General features: G+C 40.9%; 1 protein-coding gene across 1 annotated transcript in view; it reads right to left on the bottom strand.

The window, feature by feature from the left end:
• The window catches only part of PSME4 (proteasome activator subunit 4), a gene marked incomplete at its 5' end in the record, with an annotated part of 63,387 nt that overhangs the window by 28,820 nt on the left and 11,944 nt on the right, over positions 1–22,623 (bottom strand). Inside the window, 17 exons of the mRNA XM_084261318.1 lie at positions 1,415–1,510; positions 3,545–3,702; positions 5,556–5,771; positions 6,335–6,402; positions 6,837–6,906; positions 7,271–7,369; positions 8,576–8,726; positions 8,823–8,887; positions 10,275–10,364; positions 11,027–11,213; positions 12,772–13,037; positions 13,540–13,632; positions 14,128–14,250; positions 14,768–14,842; positions 16,949–17,012; positions 18,111–18,260; positions 21,371–21,415. Of these exons, the coding sequence (XP_084117444.1) occupies positions 1,415–1,510; positions 3,545–3,702; positions 5,556–5,771; positions 6,335–6,402; positions 6,837–6,906; positions 7,271–7,369; positions 8,576–8,726; positions 8,823–8,887; positions 10,275–10,364; positions 11,027–11,213; positions 12,772–13,037; positions 13,540–13,632; positions 14,128–14,250; positions 14,768–14,842; positions 16,949–17,012; positions 18,111–18,260; positions 21,371–21,415 (2,016 nt within the window). The remainder of the gene's footprint in view (positions 1–1,414; positions 1,511–3,544; positions 3,703–5,555; positions 5,772–6,334; positions 6,403–6,836; positions 6,907–7,270; positions 7,370–8,575; positions 8,727–8,822; positions 8,888–10,274; positions 10,365–11,026; positions 11,214–12,771; positions 13,038–13,539; positions 13,633–14,127; positions 14,251–14,767; positions 14,843–16,948; positions 17,013–18,110; positions 18,261–21,370; positions 21,416–22,623) is intronic.

Genomic DNA, 22,623 nt, shown 5'->3' with positions numbered 1-22,623 from the left:
TCTCCTGTAACAGTTTGTTTTAGACACATATGTGCAGAATTCTTTTTAACTTAAATGTATCAAGTCATTTACCAGTAACTGCATTCAAAAATATTCCTATACTGTCACTTTAAGACAGTGAGTATCATCACCACTGGTCTAAGTACTACCTATGGACGTACAGTACCTAAAATAAGGGTATTCTGCCTAACTGACAGTCCCTTTGAATCAAATCCCTTTGGTTTCAAATCCAAGGGCTTTTTGTGCGTTCCCGCTATTTATAAGTGGGAACAGGTTTGGGAATGCGAGCTGGTATCTGCCAAAAAAATAACCCAGGACCTCACAATGCAAACCCAGGTTTTTTCGTGTTGTAACAGCAGGTTCATCAAAAGCCACCTCTCACATTCAAACTGGATGGACAGTTTCATAGACATTCGGGCAGAAAACAGTATTCATCGGAAGGTCTTCAAACCAAAAGATACCTCCTCTATCGCAAACATTCTGGTTATTTCTTGGGGAAGGAAGAGGACATCTTCCTTCTTCACACAATGCCCTTGCTTACATTACAGTGACCCATGAAAAAACAGAACATATGTCTTGTAGGACTCATCACTAGAATGAACACCATCTGTCCTGGATGGATCAACTCAGCCTTGAGATGCTAAAAGAAAGTCTCAGCAACAGCTTCATCACCACCAAATAGAGACTGCAACCATAAGCTTCACTGAAACCCTCCCTGTTTCACACATGATATGTAACAACAGGAATCAAACTCAGAATTGCCACAAACAATATTTCAACACAGTCTCTCAAAGAAGTCAAAGTTAAAGCAGCAAATCCATCTACTACAAACAGTCGGTTTTAAAGCCTGAGCTACTGCAAGGCAACACAAAGTTCCTACTACTTCCAAAATGAACTCAAGCATTTATGCTAAACTTCTACTGTATGCTCACATCAGTGACCAGGTTCTGCTATGACAGGGGTTTGAGTATTCCAATGGGACTTATTTTCTATTTTAATAGGAGAAAACAGCCAGCAAGAAGTTCAGCTCAGAATCTTTACGACCTTACTCATCCAAGGAGACAAGAACATGGAGTAAGATGACAGCACACCATGGTTTGAAGGCTTCTTTCAGTGGAGGGGAAACAAGGAGTGAGCACTTCCTTTACATCAAGTAGCATGAGCAATGCAATGCTGTCACCTTTTTAAAAATTTCTAGCACCTTGGAGGAACAAAAGCACCTAACGCTATTTCATGTTTGAGTACTCAAGCCTTTCTGTAAATCACTACTTCAGATTTCTGGATCTTTTTACTATGACTTCCTTAAAAACAGCTGCTAGAAGCAGTCGTGTGGTAACAGCCATGGGCACTAAAACCCAGGATGAAGTAATATATTGCTAAGAATGTTTGTGATATAAAAATAGATTTTACTTACAGATGAGCCACCCTTTCTCCTTTCAGAGGAGGCAGAATGTTCCCCGAACCGATCAAGCAGTTATGCACTATTGCGAGACTCTGCTGCACGTCGTCTCTTAAAGAAGGAAACAACCCAATTAATCCTCTGTTAAATGCTTGAAAAATATGCAATTGCTAAACTGAGGTTTTATAAAAGCTCTGTTTTTCAGATGTCAATTCTAAACACAAGAGGGAGCACTACAGAAATCAAGTTGCATTTTTTTGATCCACTCCAATGTGCTTCAACAGTGAGTTTTCATTTGCTGAAAAAACCACACCTCCTTTTGGGGGATTTTACATTCTGAAACATGAAGAAAACATCAGTATAATGATATAAACTAATGCCAGGACAGCTTTACCCCAAAAATCATTTTGAAGAATTGCAGCTACATCTCAGACAAAACTCATGAAATAAGTCTCCACCCCAAGGCCAAGAAAAGTCCTTTCCAAGAAGAGCAAGTAGGATGATGAGGGAACACCTTCTTGGTGAGGGAATATTTTACAGCCTGAAGATAAATCATAACGGAAGGATGTGAACAACCTTTTTCTGTGTTATTTTAGAGAACTAAGGAATTCTTTTTAAAGCTGTCTCATCTGTAGTAGCAGCATTTGGTATACAGTTTTTTGCCCTTTGTGCTCACCTTTGTGGCAACAGCTCTGATTTGTGAAATAACTCCTTTCAGCCCTCTTCAGGGGTTTCCTTGCTGAATAGCTCCTAGTACTCATGCATTACTTCTAAATAATATAGGTGGGTGTTCAACAAAGGCTGTTAAAATAAAAATTCTATCTTCTGCAATAGAAAAATCTTACTCTGAACCTCCCAATGCATAAAAAAATGTTCCATTTCCAATTATTACTTAATGGAATACTGGAAAAAAGTCTGATAAAAACCCCTCAAGCTGCAGAAACAGCAATTCAAATAACAGCCTCACCTACTACCCCTTTTTTCACACCTATTACTCTCTCAGCAACTAACGGCATCCTCTACTCTCACAGCTTTGCTATCTTGCCTTCCAACTGAATTTGCAATTCATGCACTTGGCTGCATCTTCCCAAATCACCATCATCTATGTATGTTAGGTACCACAGGGAAGCCATGACCAAATCCAAGTCCTACTCTGTTATAAATCAACAGCTGGGCACATAAGGTGTCAAAGAGAACAAGGAAATAAACAAAGAAAAAAAAAGATTCCTTTCTTCTTTTAGTCCAAAGATTCATTTCCAATTGCAGTTTGGAGGCATGGATTTGTCAAGCATATAACGCCTTTAAGTTAAAAAAATGCAGCAGGAACTTGGTCAGACAAATACACTGAGGAGTCTGATACTCCAGGCCCTGCATTTGACAGCACGAGGTGTAACATCACATGCTATGGACATCACTTGAAGTATATATAGCTTCAAGGCCACGAAGGTTTAACATGAGAAATAAAGAATGTATGAGGTTTAGTGCTTGTAAACAGCTTGAGCTATCTGATACTTGTAAATGCTTTAGCACATACTGAACTCATGATTACCCTGTGCTTAGGAAACTCTCCCTGTTAAGCCATGGCTTCGTACTCACAGTACACAAGGGGGCTGCCTCTGACTCTGCAAGACCTCCTGTATTTCACCACTGCTGTTTCTGCAGGGACACACTATGTATGAATCCATTTACTCGCAGAAAGGAAGCAGAGGGAGGCAGATTTCTGAGCCAAATCAGTTCAGTGTTCCACTTGACAGCTTAGGAACACAAATGGTTGTGCAAAACTAACAAGGTAAGAGTCTAGAGCTTTTTTATTGCTGACTGCAGTTAAAAAGAAACATAATTTGTGATATGTACTTGAAATTGTTGGAACAAAAGAGTCTTTATACCAACACAGAGTGTCTTACGATTTTCATTTTGGTTTTAAAGAGCATTTCTGTTCAAAATAGTGTTACCCATTTTATGAAATGCACTGCCAAGCTACATGTACTCCCAAGAGTTGGAAATCTTTGAATAGTATCAAAGACAGTGTAGCATTACAGTATTTTACTCCTTAAGTTTGCTACTGCCAGTATGATTGGCGCTATCTACTCAAAACAGCCATGAGCAGAAAGATACACCTTCTCCCTACCAAGTATCAGCACTAACCTGGACATTTCTAGCTTTCCAACTGCATAGTGCTCTAGTCTGGTGAGCTCAGGCTGAAGAAAAGTATCCAGCAAATAAAAAGCGAAGTTTATCTCCTCAGATGAAGGAACATGCCACTGGATGTCCAAGTTCCATAGGTCACCTGGTTTACCCCAGTCCTAGAGAAAAGACAGACATTTCCTATTAATCAAACTGTGAAACAACCACCAAAATCTAAACATATGAACCACATACTGTTGTAAAGCAGCTATCCTGACAATTCCAGGAAAAAAACAAACCAAACAAGAACACAATAAACCCAAACAGAAATCCCAAACCTACTATAACGTCTACATGTACCTGGAAAACGACACATAACTGAAAGGGCTAAAAGGAAAAGGATATATTATACAATTAGACTTGTATAAGTCTAATTCAAATACAACTTATTTTTTATCCAGCTAAAGGAATAACAAAGAAATATTCTTAAGTAGAACTCAGACTTTTGATACTTCCATACATAACAAAGCCCATTTAATAATACTCCTTTTCAGCTGTGAACCACTCTAACACTTTTTTTTTTTTTTTTTCCTTTTTTAAAATCAAAGAGATAAATTTGAAGGTGGACCTGGCCTACACTGCTAGGTGATTCCATAAAAAAGATTTGGCTTACAAAGAGCTCAGACTTACAACAGAATTAATGCCACTTGAGTACCTGGGACAAAAGAGTCACTATATTTCTTACTAGTTCATATTCAAAAATCAAGTCCGTGCTTAGGACTGTAACAATTAATAGATAGACCTCTGCAGTCTTCACTTTCCATTTCCTCTCTGTTTACACAGTAATTGAATATTGCACAGTAATATTACCCAGTAATTGAATAATACAGAACTTCACCATCTGTTCTTAAACTGCTGGACTGATCTGACAGCAATTCCCTCAACTCAATGCAGCCTGCTTTGTGTCTCTTCCTTGGAAGAGCAAGCTACTCCTCCATCAGTATTACTTGAAGTGGGAGAAGTGCAGTTTTACACCAGGGCAGGAATCATGTAAGTGACAAACTCAAGGTGCTAAAAGCAAGTCAGTTAACAGAACACACACTGCTGGAGTAGCCATTCCTGCTTGCAATAGCAAAGGAATTGTGGTTTGATTTTCTTTTTTTTCCCCTCCCAATTTCAGAGGAGTTTTGCATTGGGGCATTTAAGATTTGTTTCCATAACAAGCACAAGACTGTCTGCAGTTGTAAAAGAATGCTCTGTAGCACAACATGGCTTCATACCCAATAGGTCAGCTGAAAATCACTGCACTGTTTGTCTGTAATACTGGAAAACTGACCTCAAAGTGGTAACAGCAAACTAGCACGTCACTTTTGACAGTTTCAGTAATTTTTAGTATTGCCATTTGTACTTTCTCTCAAGTTCAGTGTAGAACTATTGTTGATTTGCTGTTCTGCCTACCTGCCCTATCTCCTTTCTCATGATAGCTTGGCACTGATGCACTCACTGTTACTCGTTCTACCTGACAGCCACACTTATGGGAAGGGGAAAACGGAAAGGCTGCAGCTCTCATCCACAAAAGCAGATGAAAGACTAAGTTTGTCCCAGCGCAAAAATGCTTTTTCTGACTGGGTATTTAAGTGAATGGCAAAACTCTCCTGCCAGATGCTGAACTTTACTGCTTGTATCCCTATAGCTGGGTCCCAGTTAAATGCATCATATAACACAGGATCAGAAAACAGGAGTAGGCACTCTTCCTTTGTATTACCTTACTGCAGTCACGCAATCACTGTAAAACACCCGTCAAAACACTAATGCATCAAGCTATAAAACTATTCAAAACAACAGTCAATATTCATCTTTTGTTATCAATACAATTCTGTGTTTCAAAGCCCAAAGCATCTTTCAATCACACCTTCCATTGCTGCTTCCTACGTTCAGAAATCTCCAAATAAAAGCAAATAATATAGCGTACGATCGTTTTAAATAATAAAAAAGTCAAATCCTCTAATCCTAAATAAATGAAAATCCTTGCCTTGATAGGAAAGTATTCAGAAAGAGGCTTGTCAAAGCCACCTGGCACACTGCAGTACTCTGTGGGGTAGATAAGTGTAGCAGAACGAAGAAGGTGGTGCAGTAGGTTACAAGACAGAATGTAACCCTGCTTACAGGTTAAGTGTAGGGTTCGCTGCAGAATCTTCCCAAGCTGCTCCCTGTACGGTAGCAACTTCTTTCCATCCACTCGAGTGATCTAATGGGAAAGACAAACATTTCAAGGTAAACAGAGCTGATTCTGTTCTAGGGAACTAGAGAGAGGATTACACAGCTCAGCCGACGCTGTACCAGGCTACATTCTGCACGTCACACTGAATCCAAATTGAAAGACTGAATGTGAGCTACAACTGCTGCTGCTCTTGGAAAGGGTTACTACCACTTCTGCTGCTCTTGGAAAGGCTTGAGCAACACAGCAGAACTGTGACATACATTGCTTCTTGATGCCATTCCAAATTTTCTAGCAATACTCACAGAAGATCAGAGATTAATTTTAAAAGACTTATCTTTACCACAGGCATGTGTCCCTTGTCTACTCCTCAACAGCCATCTGTATTAAGTGCTACTTTTTTTCCCCCCCCACATACACCATCAATTTACTTTCTTCTAACAGCAGCCATTTAAAGTCAGATAAGAGAAGGCAGTTACGTAGTTTCATTCATAAAACATTTACTTTAACACAAGCTTACAGTTGTCTTCTTTCAGGGGCAATAAATGGGATTCAGCAACATGCATGCATGGGAAAAACATTCCTTGCAATACCTCTGACAACAGCTGAAGATTCCAAAGGAGCTCCTTATCTAGTTCTTCATCATGTAACACATCATCATCTAGAGGAACAAGTGATAAGCACTGCTGTAACAACATGGCAGTTGTTTTCTAAACAAGCTGAACTATAAACCAGATGCTTGCATCCCTCAAAGTACATTCCCAACCCTTCTAACTGCAGCCTTCCAATTCACACGGCCCCCAAGTCCAACTGGAATTTGCTTTTGCCAATTTAACACTTTGAATTCTCTTTGAGACACGTCAAAAGGTATTTTCAAGAATCACACCCCTCCAGTCTGATAGATTTCTGTCTTGAAATTACACATTATCAGTTGTTGGTTTGGTTTTTCAGACAGAATAGACAAAAAAAGACAAGATTAGTTTTCCATATTGAAACGAAGCTGTGAAAATGCACAAGCTTTAACTATTATCTCCATGATTTACAAAAGTCAACCCAAACAAAAAGTAAATAACACTAAAAATCTTATAAACTTACTGACTGTGAGGTGAGCTATAACATTGCAGCAGTGTGGTACAAACAGCTTCAAGGACTCCTCAGGGCGGCACTGGAAACAGCATCACAAATAGCCCATTTTAAAAAAAGATGCATTACGGAACTCAGCACACACACTGCTAAAAATCTTCTAAACAGCATTATTGCAAAGGAGAGAGGAGTCTATTGCATCTTCACTCTAACTTCCTGATTTTTAAACACTCAGTAAAACCTAAGTGTAACAAAAATGCAAGAAAAATGCTTTGTGAATTAAGTTCTTGAAATAGTTCTATATGCAATCATCTGATTTTAGAAGACATAGCCTTAAGAACCACCTGTATGGACAAGAAAAATTACGTATTTTGCAGAAGGAAAAAGTAGCAGCTTTTTTCTTTTTTAAGCTAAAGATCAAGTGAAGTCAGAGCATTTTCTCTCACTTTCACTGCAGCTCGGCACATGTCGGCAACCATTCGGCCAGCAACTCTGGTCTCAAATATATTTGAAACAGCAAAGTTAAAAACCTTCTCCAAGGCAACCTAAAAATGAGCACAAAGAGATGGAGGTTAGATTTTTAAAAACAAAAAACAGGGTATAATAAAGTGTTTGACGTTACACAGAAGGCAGCATCTATACGTAATGCTGTAGTCTTTGAAAAGAGAAGACTGTAGCCACGATTCACATATGAGAAATTCAGAGAAGGTAATTCTGTAGAATGCCTAGAGCTCCATTACGGGAAGGTCTATATTCCCCTCCTTCTCCCAAGAGCTTAGAAACAAAAGGCACCAAGTGCTTTGGGAAGAAAGGAGGGCAGGTAAATATCAATGACTAAGGTACACTTGGGGTGCTCCCGAGAAACTACACAGAAAGACACTTTGCCCTGAGTCAGCCAGAGTCAGCTGAAAAAGAAGCTATGCTATTTCACATATGGAAGTGAAGTAAAGCCTCAGCATCCCTTTATTAACAAATAAATAGGAATTAACTATGAACTATTTAAGTGGCCAGCACGTTTTAAAGCAGCTTATTACCATTCACAAGGCAAGCTGAGCTATATAAAGCATAAAATGCAAATAATTAATAATAAATAACCAGGAAAAACACAAACAAAATATTTATAAACAACAACAAATTAACTTAAACTTCTATTAAGCAAAAGATTCCAGACCACATCATACTGAAGTGTCTGATGCAAGGGTTCAAAGTGTACAAAACCTGGCATTTCCAAATGTATACATAATGTAATGTGAACGGATTAAAACGTGTTATCCCAATCTGTGAGGAAAGAATCTGCCGTGTAAGAAGATGGATTCTCCACCCCCCTCCCTCAGAGTTATTTTAATCCAGTTAATTTTTCTGATCCCATTAGCCACGTGGCCCCTTGAACAATTTCATTTGCCCAGATGAAGGATGAGAGAAAAGGAAGGCAGGTTGGGTTAGCATTGCCATTGACTAATGTGAAAAATCACAGCCTAGAATGATAAAGTGATAAAGTCAGCTCTTAGAAGGATTTCTCCTGACGTTTATCATCCGTTGGCAAGAGAGCATGGAGAACCTCTGTGCTGCTGTATACAAATCCATGAAACAAACTGACATAAGTCCTAAACTTCCCCTCCCAGCCCTTTCCCTGATTCAACATGAAAGCTCACAACAAGACAATGAAAGAAGGAAGGATCTGAACACACCATTCATTCATCACAGAGTATTAAGTGTCCTAAACTTAGATGGAAAGCCCATGTTCTACATACCTTAAAGATTTCCTTTGAACACTGAGTAAGGATTGTACTGAAAGTGGAAGACAGACCTAATTCCACTAGACTCTCTAGGTGAGTCATTTTCTCAGTTTCAGTCTCCTCTCTGGTTTGTTCCAGCGTGCTGCTCTCTATCAGCCCAAAACACCTTCACAAACACAGGAAGGGCAATGTTAGAAAGCAGAACTTGATAGCTTTGTTAAGTTCTTTGTGCCAAGCTTTCACCTGTCCTTAGCTTACTTACCTATCCATAAACTGCAGCACAAAATCCTCAAATTCAGCAGTTGCAGAACACAATTCTCTTTCCACCTAGAGTTTTCCAACACAAAAAAGCATAAAAGCTTGGTTTTTCTTAAGGAAATATAACGTGAGGTTATGTCCTATATTTACTACTTTAAAGGGGAAATGTGCTGTAGTCTCCATCACTTAAAAATTGGAAGTGTCTTTAATTTTGTATGTTATACACAGTGTACTTGAGACAAATTATTACAGTTTCTTTACACTGCCCTCCCCGATTTCCCAGCCTTGATGTCTAGCCAAATAACCTCTTGGGGTAAAATCAGGTCTGCCTCCATGGATACAACCTTTGGCCTTACTACTGATCCTCCTTTCCAGCAGGAGGTCAGCAAGTGCCAGCCGTGGTGGCAGACTTGGCTCTGCTGACGTATTTACATCACACATTCAGATTATAAACTCCTCTTAGTTTTTGAGCACTGCAGCTCTAGGGCAATGAAATTAACCTTCTTCCAGCAGCCAGCTCAGAGTCTGTGCAATCTGTAGATACTTGCTGCTCTCTGAGCTACAGGAAGAGCCTCTCTCCTGTATTTTTTTGCTATGTGGAAAAGGACAACATATCATAACAACAGTGGAGAAATGGAGCACTAGGAGTTATCAAACTAGAGGGGTAAGAACAGCACCCCAAAGCAGCAAATTAAAGTTACCATGTCTGCTAATAACAAAGGGGCAACAAAGGGTACAACACAGAAGAGGGACATGAGGGTCACTCACTAATGATGTTCCTATCTTTTAATTGGAAGAGATGAAACATCTGAAGAGAAAGCAATGGCATCTTATTAAGAAAGAGAGAAGCATGACTGCAGGAACGCTTTAAAGAAGTGTGGGTGGTTTGAAGTTACTTGCTGTAGGAGAAAAACCATCCTGGGAAGTGAGACAGCATGAGCTTTTTGATAAACACACACAAGCAGTGGGAGGTCAGTTTTTTGGGGGTTGGAGGGTGTAGGTTTTTTGTGGGGTTTTGTTTTTTGCTTTTCATTTGTTTGGGTTTTCCTTAATGGTGACAAAAGCTGCTATTTTATCAGCCTCAGGATAGAATTGATGGCAAGGGACTGGAAACCACACAGGCCAATCTCCTGCTCAGAGTCCATTGCACAGGGCCTTGTGCAGATAAATTCTGACATTAAAATATTAAACTGCTTGACTTTAACATTATCTCTAAAACAATCTGTCAGTAAGAAGCAACACTGAGAATACAAGGCCAACTTGCACGCAGATGTCAGCCCCACCACACTGACTGGAAGCAAAGGTGACATGCATCTTCATTTGTTGTTGCACTTCTGTTTAATGTAGTTTTATGTACATAAAAAGAGAGTAGCAAGCCTGAAGAGGTCATTACATTGCTACAAGTGTAATTGAAAACCAGGTTCTAGGGTTTTTTTCAGAACTATACAACACTTACCTCTGAAAGATCATCTCTCTCTTGCAGTACAGATGAACAGTCTACTAAAGGCACCAAAGTAGAAAATGTTGCAATGAACTGGAATGTAATCTGTTGAGAGTTGCAAACAGCTCTTTAAGAAGCGTTACTGGATTATACACATTAAAAAGTTTTTGCAATTAAGGTATGGGAGTTAAAGGTAGTTGCTGCATTAAGAAAAATTCCAGACCCTCACTCTTCCACACCAAAACTTAAATAGTTACTTCTGATTTCATATCTAAAACTTACCAACCAGTGCTGTACAAGACTGCCTCAACTTTGAGTAACACTTATTTTGTGACAAACTTTAAAGTTACAAAAATCCATTGTTTGAATGGGTGATTAATATGAATTCTTGAAGATGTGGGACCTAATTTAACAAAAACTTGTGATAAAGGTCTTCCTATTGGTCTTAAAAAACTAGGAATATATGCTAGGAGCTTTAGAACAACTATTTAATCTTGTTTTTTAGAGGTGCCCAAAAAGTCAGTACAATGCTTATCACCATCTGCTGTTAAATATTCACTCAGCACTGTCCAACAAGCCAAAAGCACTACGCTAAGTTAGAGGTTTGTAATATTAACTTTTTACAAATAAAATTGTGCCGTAACAAAACCAAGCTGAAAACTCCTGGAAACATAAGTTACTTGCTTTAGTGGGAAGATAAAAAAGGCTTTCCTAGTGAACTAGTTGGCTGGCTCTCCCTTAGAAAAAGGTAAGATTGATCCACTCACCATACACTTGCTGAAGTCATTTGGATCCACCCCAGGCAATGCTCTCATCAGTAGAGGTAGCATGTGTGTTGGACCTTCAGGAAACCACTTTCCCCCAGACACCAGGCTCCGAGCTACTCCAATCACACAGCTTAAAGTAGCTGTGAGCTGATGAGGTTCTGTCAGCGTCTCAAGTGCAGGGTATGTTCTGTAATGGTGAAAAGCAGTTATTAGAAGCTATAATGTTTCTGAAGTCTTCAAAGAAAATGAAAGTCTGCTGCACATGACTTTCTACAGGAAGGGTACAAAATTTCTACAAGAAAAAATCAAGCTAATCAATGGTTCCAAATCTTTTTCCAATGGAGTTAACGTCGCTCTATTAGAAAGCGTTCCTTTCAATTGATCGATCCTGTTCACAACAGATTCTGGATTAAAGAAATAGTTAACAGCTGCAGCACAGGAATTACTAACAGCATTGGCTCCTGGACTCATAGCTGTGACCATTATTATGTTTGAACTTTAAGCTAATGCAAGCTGCGCCCTTAAAAGCACAAGGTATTTGTGGCAAGCATGAAATGTTGCTTTGACTGCCTCTAAAGAGATATGAGCTATATTACTTAGTGGTACATTAAAGTCCTTTTATATAAAAATTCATTAAATTACTGAGATTTTTAAACCTTTTTTCCACCAAGTACTTTTTAGCAAACTGTGTAACACTTCCTAGTGTTACCAACAACACACAGTTCAAACAAGAGTCATGGTGCCACCCTTGCCCTACATCATTCAAAGCACAAAGGACCTACATCTACTCAGCGAAACCAATCTGGAACTGCAGCCAAGGCAAACATACCAGTGATAGTTTGAACTCCTGAGCAGACGTTCAGTCTGCTCTCCAAACACAAAAAGCAGTCATACCCAGCACAGACATTCAGTGCTGTCCTCCTGAGAACTGCTATGCTTGAAATGTTTTTGGGTAAGAGCAGATTTATCAAGTTTTTACAAACAGGTGAGTCAGGAAGGTATGGGACTTAGGAAGGGTTCTTCAAGCCAAACTCCTTCTCCACTGTTTTTACAGTATGGGTTGTTGAAGTACAAAAGACTGCATAGGAGGGGTACATGGCAAGAGATTAGAAAGCAAGGTTGTCATTGGGGCAGGAAGGAGTTACAGCTTCCTGCTGGAATTTCAGGCACCAAGGTGTTAGTAATAGCACAAACTATTTCATGTGGGCGCACACTTCAGTGATTTACTTACGAAGTCAGAAGCAATGACAGTAATTTTAAACAACGTGTAACACTCTGACACAGACCATACCACTTATCCTTATTACCACACAAACACACAATACCATCACTTATTCCTGGCCCCATCGAAAGCTAATCGAGAAGGGGCAAGGCAGGTCATGAATAAAGGGCACAAAGTTACTTAATCAACTATGCCAACCACTACCTGACAGAAAGTGCTAACAGAAATACAAACCATGTGAGGACTACTCTATGTTGCACAAGTTATGAACAGTTCCCAGCACTATTCCACCTCCCACGTGTTAAAAACAACCAAACTCAAACAAATAAATTAAACCAAACCCCTAAGTCCTCCCTCAGTGCCTCCCCTGACACAGGTGATTGCTTAGGGGTGTGTGTTAGCAGCTCCCCTCACTGCAAGAATTCATTTGCAGCAAGGAAATTGCTGATTGTTTAATACCACTTTGCATATTTGTTTTGTTGGGAAGGGAACAGGGAAGTTGTAATGTTTCTGCAGAACTTACTTCTCAAGTACAGGTGGGATTACTAATTCAGGACGCATCAGTGCAAGGTTCTGCAGGGCTTGGGCTGCCTCCAGGCTTCCAGTTTTACTGAACATTGCCAGAAGCACAGGTTGAATAATGCATTCTACAAAGTCTGTAACATCCTGGTCAGTAAGTTTATGACTATCAGGCACAGGAGTTAACCAAGTGATCTTCTTGTAGCGCTCGCGATGCAGCCTTCTGACAACACCACTGGGTAACCTTTGAAGTAGTTTCATCAGTTTGTTCTGTTGAATACACAAGAAACGTTACTCAATTACTCATTAATAGCAGAGTTGGAGCCACTAAGTGTACAACAGACACTAAGCCAGTATCTTGAAGTTACGCAGCTGCAATAAAACTCAGAAGAGCTCTAAAATACAGTGTTCACAATTGGTCATTGAACCTCAGCTTCCAAAATATTAGGACTTGTCCTAAGGCACTATGCCTGCTGATTTAAAAAACAATGAAAAATACATAGAAAGGATATAGTTTTGGGCTTCTAAACTAGACTTGGGTTTAATGTTTGAATAATACTCCCAATTAGCTGTGGTCCTGACATCAGAATAAAAGTGTGAGTTGAATGACAGTACCATCACCCATCTTGGAAGTTAAAGCCTGACAGTATTATACAACCAACAAACAACCTGGTTGTTGGAGCACACAGAGCATCTATCAACATCCTTGATTTGACAGGTTTGACAGTGGAAGTTACAACCCGAGTTATTGCCTTGACACACAAACACTCACCAGCCAGCGCCCATTATTTGAAGGGTGGTAAAAAGAAGCAATGCTATTGAACAATCCAGACAGGTGCTTCTGCACTAGCTTACTTGGTCCGCCCTGTAAAACATAAGCCACAGACTTTTATTCCACCAAGTTAGTTAGAATGAAAAGGCAACACTGTAGTACGAGGTACAAGTGAGCACTGTCACCACAGTGCTACCTCAAAGCATCAAATCACATCTGCAAATTGCTTTCCCTCCTCACACAGCCCACTCAGCACTAAGCAGCACGTTCTCTCCATCTGATCTGACAAGGTTCACCCTAAAAGAGTGACTCAACAGCTCAGTGGGTCCCAAGCACGTACCCACAGTGGCACTTGTTCCTAGCTGTTCATTGCCAGAACACCACAGACAGCAGCTGGGAAATAAACCTTTCCATTCACATCCCAAACTGACAGTGAAACAAGGGACTTGAAAACAAATCTTGGCAATATGTAGCCTAAAACCCCCACACCTCTGCAGTGAGCTAAACAAAACAAACAGCAATTTTAAATACATACTTGCCTAGAGCCTTGCATGAGGTTTTGTCTGACTTTATGAAAATCTTACTAACCATCATGGCTGTGATCCACGTTACTGCATGTCCTACGTCGTAAGCATTTGTTAAGAACCTTGGAACAACAACTTGATTGCTTCCCACTGGGAGATTTAAACTCCTCAAAACTCTCGTAAAAATCTGAAAGAAGGGAAAAAAATTACATAAATTAATGCATGCCATAAAAATGGTATAACTGAATATATGCCATAAAACTGGCGTAAATTAATTCTCTAATCAAAAGAGGTTTGGTGGTTTCATTTTTTTTTTTTTTAAGCAATATAACTGTTATGAAGATCTACGAAAAGTCTGTAAGCTCAAAGATTCAAAGGTCACAGATAGTGCTTCTCAGCAGAACAACATTAAGGACAGTTTCCACATGAAAACAGGATTAGTTACACAGTTAGGTACACTGCTGTTTTGGTCAGGCTTTGAGTCAGGCAACAGCAGTAACAGCTTCCAGTGGTGTCTGTGGCAAAGGGGTGGCTCCGATTTTCAAAGTGAAACTTAGGTCTTCAAATGAACACACCTCATCCGAAACACATGGGCCACTGCTGTCTAAGGCCCGCCCAGGGAATACAAATGATTCCTAGCGTACTGCCACTGAAAGCCTATTTCAATGTAAATAAAAGTCATTTCATATGAAGAGAAATATTACCTTTGGTACATATGGATCCCAGTCTATGTACCCGATGTTGTCAGTGGCCAAGCGAGCAAAAAGATTTACTAGATGCTGAAAACAACCATAAAACAAGTATTTGTTAGAATAAATTTATTATAAAAGGCATGCAAACCCCTTCATGTACTTCAGAGATGCAAGGTAAAAGCTACCCGTGCCACTAAAGCACTTGTGTGAAGGAAGACTTCACTCTCAGAAGCCACCAACACTGTATTTCATCAGGAACCCAAATTCCTACTTTCGGGAGGATAACTCGTTACTTGAGCACTCAGAAAGCAAGTAACTGTGCTGTAAGTCCCAGGAGAGGCAGCCTGTCAGAACATAGACCCCTATCTCTTCATAAAGACACATTAACAATACTTTTAGAAGGCATGCACACACACTCTCCTGTTCCCCATGCTCTGGAAATTAATGTGAATGCCTTCACTACCACTCCTGAGTCCAAGAGGGAACTGAAAGATGGCTTCAAGAATGAAGGTTATCAGGACTAGACACAAAACAGAGATGAAGCCTCACTCTCCTATCCTGAAGCTATGGCCAAGCCAAAAGGAAGGGCCTTAAATAGCCCTGCCTAATTCAGAGACAGGTATTCGCAGAAGATCAGTCCAGCTCCCGGTCTTCACGAGAAGATGGCTTTGGAATGCCCACTAATCCAACGAAGGACAGTGACATCTGATGCAACCTGAAGACAACTGCTAGATTTTATTACATGATCTACCTTTTTTGTTCAATATTGGGAAATACCCACCAAAACACACCCTTACCATGCACAAAGGCAACTGATTCTGTAGCTCCCCTTCAAACAGCAAGTCTAATGCCGGCCAAAGCAAGCTGTGAAAAGCTTGTGGCACACAGGGGCTTAAATTGGATTGCACCACCAGAACCCATATGTCTCATGACCCGCATCCAAGCCTGATGAAATGAACATAACTGCCCTTAAGAAGTGGCCAAGGCAGCAAAGGGAACAAGAAGCGAAAGCTTTGGGGAAAAAATATAAAGTTGTTTGGGCCTCCTGAGCAAACTGTCAGAATACAGTGGAAGAGGGAAAAAAAGATCAGCAAGAACTTATGAAAAAAGAGTGTTGAGGGTTATTTGTTAGACTCTTTGACAGAAACACACCAAATCATGATACTGAAGAGCTGGCTGCCATCATTCCACCAACAAGAGCTGAGAGGACTGTGCTATTTTGGATAGCCATAAATGCTAAAGTGTCCACAATCTCAAATAAAACTGTGACTATCACCCCTGCTCAAACCTGGGCAACTGCCAACTGTTGGAGCAAAGTCCACCTTCCTTTATCTGCCATGAAGCATAACTTAGAGCAGGAAGAACCACACACAAAGCCTCTGTGCAAAGAAACCACCAGGGATGGAGTGTGCTACAACAGTAGCACTCAACGGCATTTTGGAAATCAGCTTTCTCCAAAGACACAGAGAAGTCCTCTTTGTGTCCACAGGCAGGAGATTAGGTAAAGCAGCCAGATGGTCAATGAGCTTATGTTCATACTGAGTATGGAAAAAATCTGGGAATATGCCAAGTTTCACTGCAGTAAAGCCAAGGCACAGGTCAGCTGACAGCAGCAGCACCTAAGCTGCTAGTGGTGGTGTTTCAAGAATGAGATTTTCTTTCTCAAATTTGTCTGCAGTCACAGGAGACATGTAAAAACAGCAGACAGGTACACAGCAGGCTGCTTTCCTGGAAAGGTACTGCCCAGTGGGAAGTCCAGTGAATACAGGTTCTTTACCATATTTAAAATAAAGATGATGACAACTCGTTGCAATCAGGGCATTAGGGATCATGACAGTTGTGTTGAGATACAAAAGATGTGATGTTACAGAATTAAAATGTATAAAAATCACCACAGCACTTTTTGTTACTGTAAGTGTTCCCAGGCAGTCGGGAAACTGCCAGCATTCCCAAGGCTGGAAAAAAAGCTGTATGAGCTACCCATTAAACAATGTTCACCAAGCACAAGTGCAGCCTCATTTATTCAGCCAGTAATTGCTTGCTAACAGTCATGAGATTGTCTTTGCTTTATTGTACTAGTTAAAGCCAAAAGGAAAAAAAATCCTATCACTGATTGACTTCAATGCCTTGCAAGTACGTTGTAGGAATATTGAATGGGATTTCTTCTGCTGTAAGTGAAATGTAAATACTTACCCCTTCCCATTGGGGAAGATTTTGAACTGACACCCAAAGGCCTATAAATTCATCAAACCAAAGCCTGCAAGAGAACAGAATCAAAGTAATGTTCATGTTGCAAAAGCAGGTCCATCACTGGAGATTCATCCCTTGCTTTGCCAGGTGGGCATCGCAACTCACCTGCCCCTCAACTTATTCCACAGAAGCAGGGATCAACACGGACACGCTTGTACCACTGTCTCCCACAGCAAACTGTCCACCCCTAAGCTGATCCCAGCTTTTGGTCCTTGCTTCTTTACCCTCTCCTCCCCTTTCTGTTTCTGATCCCACTCTTTCACACAAGTGTTTCACCAGGTGTTTCTTTACCTACTTCAGCTTTGCCATTTCACTACATATTGCCATCCCAACTGAAGAGATGAAAACCATATCACACTTCATTTCACTCTACCTTAAAACCTAAAATTTATCCCTACTGACTGATGGTTACAAGTGTCAATTCCTGTGAAGCCAGGGATGCAACCACTCCCTACCAGTCCCTTACTTGAATTCGGCTTTACAAACTAGTTTCATTCCCTTCCTTGAAGACTTCACTAATCCTGTAGCACAAATATACTTTTAACTAACCATCTTAAGTAACTTCTACGTGCACTGGCTTGTGTTTTGCAGTGCAATGGTGCTGCCTCAAAGATGATCCAGATGCTGTCCTGTCATGCAAATGTTTCTGCTTTAAATTCTCAAACTGATTTCCTACAGCAGCCTTCTGACCCCCTCACAATTCCACACCCTGACAGTGAATGGAAGACCGCTACCTCCCAGCTCAAAATATACAGTGATACTGTACTTAAACTTACAAGATGGACTCAACAGAAGCCATGCCACATTAAATAGGTGGGACTATTCCTTCAGAATTAAAGTATGCTTAATTCAGTTTACTTTGCTTTGTTGTATACTGTGTGCTTTACTCTGTAGAGCAGTGAAAACTCATTAGAGAGCAGGCACTAAGATTTCCCCAGGTTACTTTCACAGAAGAACAATGCTGACAAAATCTCTGACTTGAACTCCTTCCAAAAAAAGCTGTAAAAAGCTGCCCTTCTTTCTGCTGGCTGACTTCAAGTTATCCTGTACAAGATAATGCTTCCATTTGTGACAGAACAGTGTACCAACAGTCAATTGCACTTACTTGAAACCTTTCTGGTGAAGCTCAGGGGGAAGGGTAGTAGGTAGAAATAGTTCAAAGTAAGTAATGGCCTTTTGCATGGTAACATCAAATGGACACATTAAAGGCCTCCATTCATTGAGCATCTCCGCAGTGGCATCTTCTGGAAAATATCTGAAAACAAGGAAACCAGTGAGCATATACAGGCTTGGGATTTAGTAAACATAGTTCAAGTGATCTATTAATTTGGGTTAAATTTTAGTTTTACAGTAAGAGCATGTACCCAGGGGCAAGAGACAGGCAGTCCTCAACTCCACTTAGCCGCCACAAAACACAAAGCTGAGATCTAGGCCATCATGGTGCGTCACTTTAAGAACACAAATGCAACAAAATTCTTGCCTGGTTGGATCAGAAAAGAATCTGCACAATGCAAACGCATTTCGGCGTGAAGGCTGGTCAAAACCAACCAACCAGTATTCCCATCTGAGGCCACATAGCAAAAGGTGACTTAAGGCACAAGGAACATTCACCTGAACATCAGAAGAATCCTGAAGAGGTTAGTTAATTTCTTCTAAAGGAAACTAACTACACAAGCAATGCAGCATTAAAAACACATACCAGATATAACTGTTTATACAGCAGAATTATTGCAGTTGATATGGAGCCAACCAGACTTAACTGTACGAGTGTCCCAACCGTAAGTCAGAATTGTCAAGAGACAAATAGCACATTCTCATTTTTAAAAAACTCTGCTTCGGTGACTTTTGTACTCATAACAGATACCAGACAAATCAGCACTGAAAAGGAAGGGGTTGTATTTAGCTACAAACCCACACATGTTTGGGAAAAGCCTAAGGATGCTTTATCCGTCTGTTCCTCAAGCAAGCAGTGTGTTTTTAGAACAGCAGCTCCTCAATGGAGTAACATCAGGGTGTCAAAGAACCGCTCCCATGAAAGCAAACGATAACAACAAACAGCCATATGAATGGTATGAGAGAACAAGTCTCTTCTCTGCATCTCTGCAGTATCTTGAGTCAATTAGTGCAGAGCGCAAGACTGGTTCAGGCACACACATTCCCAGGGGATGTAGATTACCAAAACCAAAAGCAACAGTGGCCTTTAACAGTTATATATCTGTTGCAGTTTTGTGAGGCTGTGCTGCTGAGATGATTTTTGTAAGCAGCAGTTACAGTTTTCTGTCAGCCTAAACTATAAACAACGAGCAATTCCAGGCCAAAGTCACGGCCTGAGAGATAGTGACTCTGAGAATCACATATAGGAGAGAACAACCCAGAAGCAGCTGCATTTTGCCACCGGAGAAGGGAGTGAGAAGATGTAACGAGCTGTGCAGACACCGAGGCCAGGAAAGGGTCAGGGAGGAGGCGACCCAGGTGCCAGAGAGAAAGATGCCCCTGCAGCCCGTGAAGAAACCCATGGAAAAGGCCGAGACCCCACCTGAAGGCCGTGGAGGGGCTCCACGCTGGATGGAGCAGGTGGAAACATAGAGAAGATGCTGTGACCCTATGTTGGAACAAGCCCCTGCCAGCACTGGCAGCCATGAGGAGAAACAGAGACACAGAGATGAGAGAAACATTTGCGTCAGAACAGGTTTGCTGAGGGGAGGCCTGGAATCCCATGGAGGACTGGGACTGAGAGACACTGTGATAAAGAGATAAAGCCCTGTGGGAAAGGATTCATGTTGGAGAAGTTTGTGGAGGACTATCTCCTGTGGGTGAGACCCCATGGTGCAGCAGGGAGAGGGTGTAAATGAATGCCTTCCCCCACCACCCCGGACGAGAAGGAAACCAACTTGCAAGGGACTGATCGAAGCCCCCATTTCCCAGTCCCTGCCCCTCTGTAATGTGATCGGGGGGGAAGAAGGGAGTGAAATCATGACTACAGTGAAGTCTGCTTAGAATGGAGGGATAGGGGAAAGATGCTACCGAGAACCCCATTTTCCCCAGTCCCTGCACCCCTGTACTGTGAGCAGGGGGAAGAAGGGAGCAAGATTCTGACTAAAGTCTGCTAAGAAGGGAGTGGTGGGGGGAAAGTGTTTTAAGATCTGGTTGCATTTGTTTTAAGATCTGGTCATGTTCCTGACTCCGGTTTCACTGTTCTTTGTAGTGTAGTGTAATAAATTAGGTAGCTTCTCTCTTCTTCACTTTGTGTTGAGTCTGTTTTGCCCATGTCATTGACAGAATGATCTCCCCCTGTCCTTATTTTGTCTCCTGAGCCTCTCAATATATATTTTCTCCCCTGTCCAACTAAGAAGGGGAGTAATAGACTGACTTCGGTGGGCATCTGGCCTCCAGCCAGGGCTAAACCACCACAATATCCTAGCTGACAGGGCTGTTAAAAAGTAAAAACCCAATCTTACACTTTGTTTAAATATTATAGCACAGAACATGCCCTTCATTTTGCTTCCATTTTACTCCACCCAGGAGCCTGCGGTATTGATCATTGTCGTGGTTTTACCCCAGCTGCTTACACACAGCTGCCTGGTCTTTAAAAGGAAAAGGTGGGGGGGGGGGGGGGGGAGTGGAGGGGGGGTGTGGCAAGGGAAGGGAAAAGGAAGGGGCAAATAACCTCAAAACCAAGAAACCAAAAGCCCGTGGGTTTGGATAAGGATAGTTTACTAAAATAGCAGAAAGGTAAAACATAACAATGCTAACAGGACTTTAGAGCAAAAAAAATATGAAACTGTTGATACACAATGCAGTTTCTCACCAAACCACACAACTCAGGCCGTGCCACCCAGAGCCATCCCAGAACCCAACTGTCCCCCAAAAAACTGCGTGTCCTGGAGCCATCCCCTCCTCCTCCCACCAGCCCCCCTTTATACTGAGCATGACGTAATTGGCATGGAATACTCTCTTTGGCCAGTTTGGGTCACCTGTCCTGGCTTCGTCCCCTCCTTTCTCATTAATAGAGAAATATGAAGAACTGAAAAAGGCCTTGACTGGTTGACCACAACTAAAAACATCAGGGTGTTATCAGCACTGCTCCCATTTTAACACTCAAACACAGCATTCCATCCGCTGCTACAAAAGAAGTTAACTCCATCCTGACCGAAACCAGGACATTCATAATGCAGTGGAACAGAAAAGTCTCTGCCCTCCACCCAAAACTTCTCAGACAAGCTGAAACATCAGCCAAGTAATGACTAGCAGAGTGGGGGCTTGTCTGCTGTTTGTTTTGGGTTTTGTTAAAAAAAAAATCCCACTTTTCTTCCCCCTCTTAAAGCAGCACTAAATACAGGCTTAAAAAAAACCCCAAATACTTACGGTCTGCAGCTCTTCACAAGTGTTTTCAGAACGCTTTCTACAGAACTGAAACAAGAAAGGAAGCATTAGGGAATAATGTATTACCACATTTCAATGACAGTATAACATAAACAGCCATTTGCTGATTTTGCCCTCAAGGTCTCAAGATAATGTCGATGCAATTAGATTTCTTCTGTGAACATGCAGTAGCTAATGGCCTTCTACTGAGACCTAATCCTAACAATTAAAATTACTCTGCTAAACTCCTAGTTCTGTTTTTCATATACCACTCTAGTATTTACTGTGTTTAAGAGAAGAATTATTTTCATTTCTCATAAGTAATAACCTGTGTTTTATCCACGAACAACCAGGAAAGCAAAGTATCTTCTTGGGGGAAGTTGAAAACACAGGTTTATGGGCTTCAAATATCTGTAAGGTAAATAAAGGCACCAGACTTCAGAAGACTCCAAATATCATGTCTGCCCTTTTCAATCTGTTTTTGTCCAGTGGTTCTAAGAGAGAGAATTGTTCTATCTGCAAATCAATGGTTATCTCATTAGCTTCCCTCACAATTAACAGCTGATGGTAGTAGTGTTTTCGTCCATATGAAGAAAACTCATTTAAGAAATTGCATTAACATCAGTTGTCACAGGCTGACATCAACCCACACTGAAAGACTGAACTCCAAGAATGAAAGGGAGAAGGAGGAGAGAGATCCCTCAGTGGAACCATAAAGGTAGCAAACAGCCACGTTCTTCATATCTTCTGGTTATTACAAGATAAGCTCAAGACTAAACTGCACTTTTACTGAAAACATTCCCTGAATGGAGGAGAACAAAAACAAAACAAAAAAAAAAACCCAAAACAACAACAAAAAAAAAAAAAAAAAAAAGAAAGAAAAAGAGTAGTTCTGGCAGAAGAACTCCCTACATCTTTCAGATACAGTTTCTGCACTCTAAATTACATCATCAAAACCGAGCATACAGAAATGCTATTTTGATCAGGGAAAGATGATGCAAATGTATCATCTTTAGAGTTTTACCAAAGATCAGTTTAGGGCGATTAATTCTGAGACACACAAGTACTGAGCATGCACACTCTCTCCCTCTCTCTCTCTCTAGTCCTGTGCAATAAACTAATCCCATACCAAGCCAGGAGAAATGTCAAATGGATAAACCACTGTTCCACTTCAAGACCTCAACATTCAGTGCAAGCCAGCAAAAGCCCACCCAGTCCTCACACCACCACTCCAGTTCAAGCAGTGCCATTGAGGA

The sequence above is a fragment of the Gallinula chloropus genome (assembly GCF_964237585.1).
Source record: "Gallinula chloropus genome assembly, chromosome: 3".
NCBI lineage: Eukaryota > Metazoa > Chordata > Aves > Gruiformes > Rallidae > Gallinula > Gallinula chloropus.
This window is presented reverse-complemented; position numbering and strand designations above follow the sequence as displayed.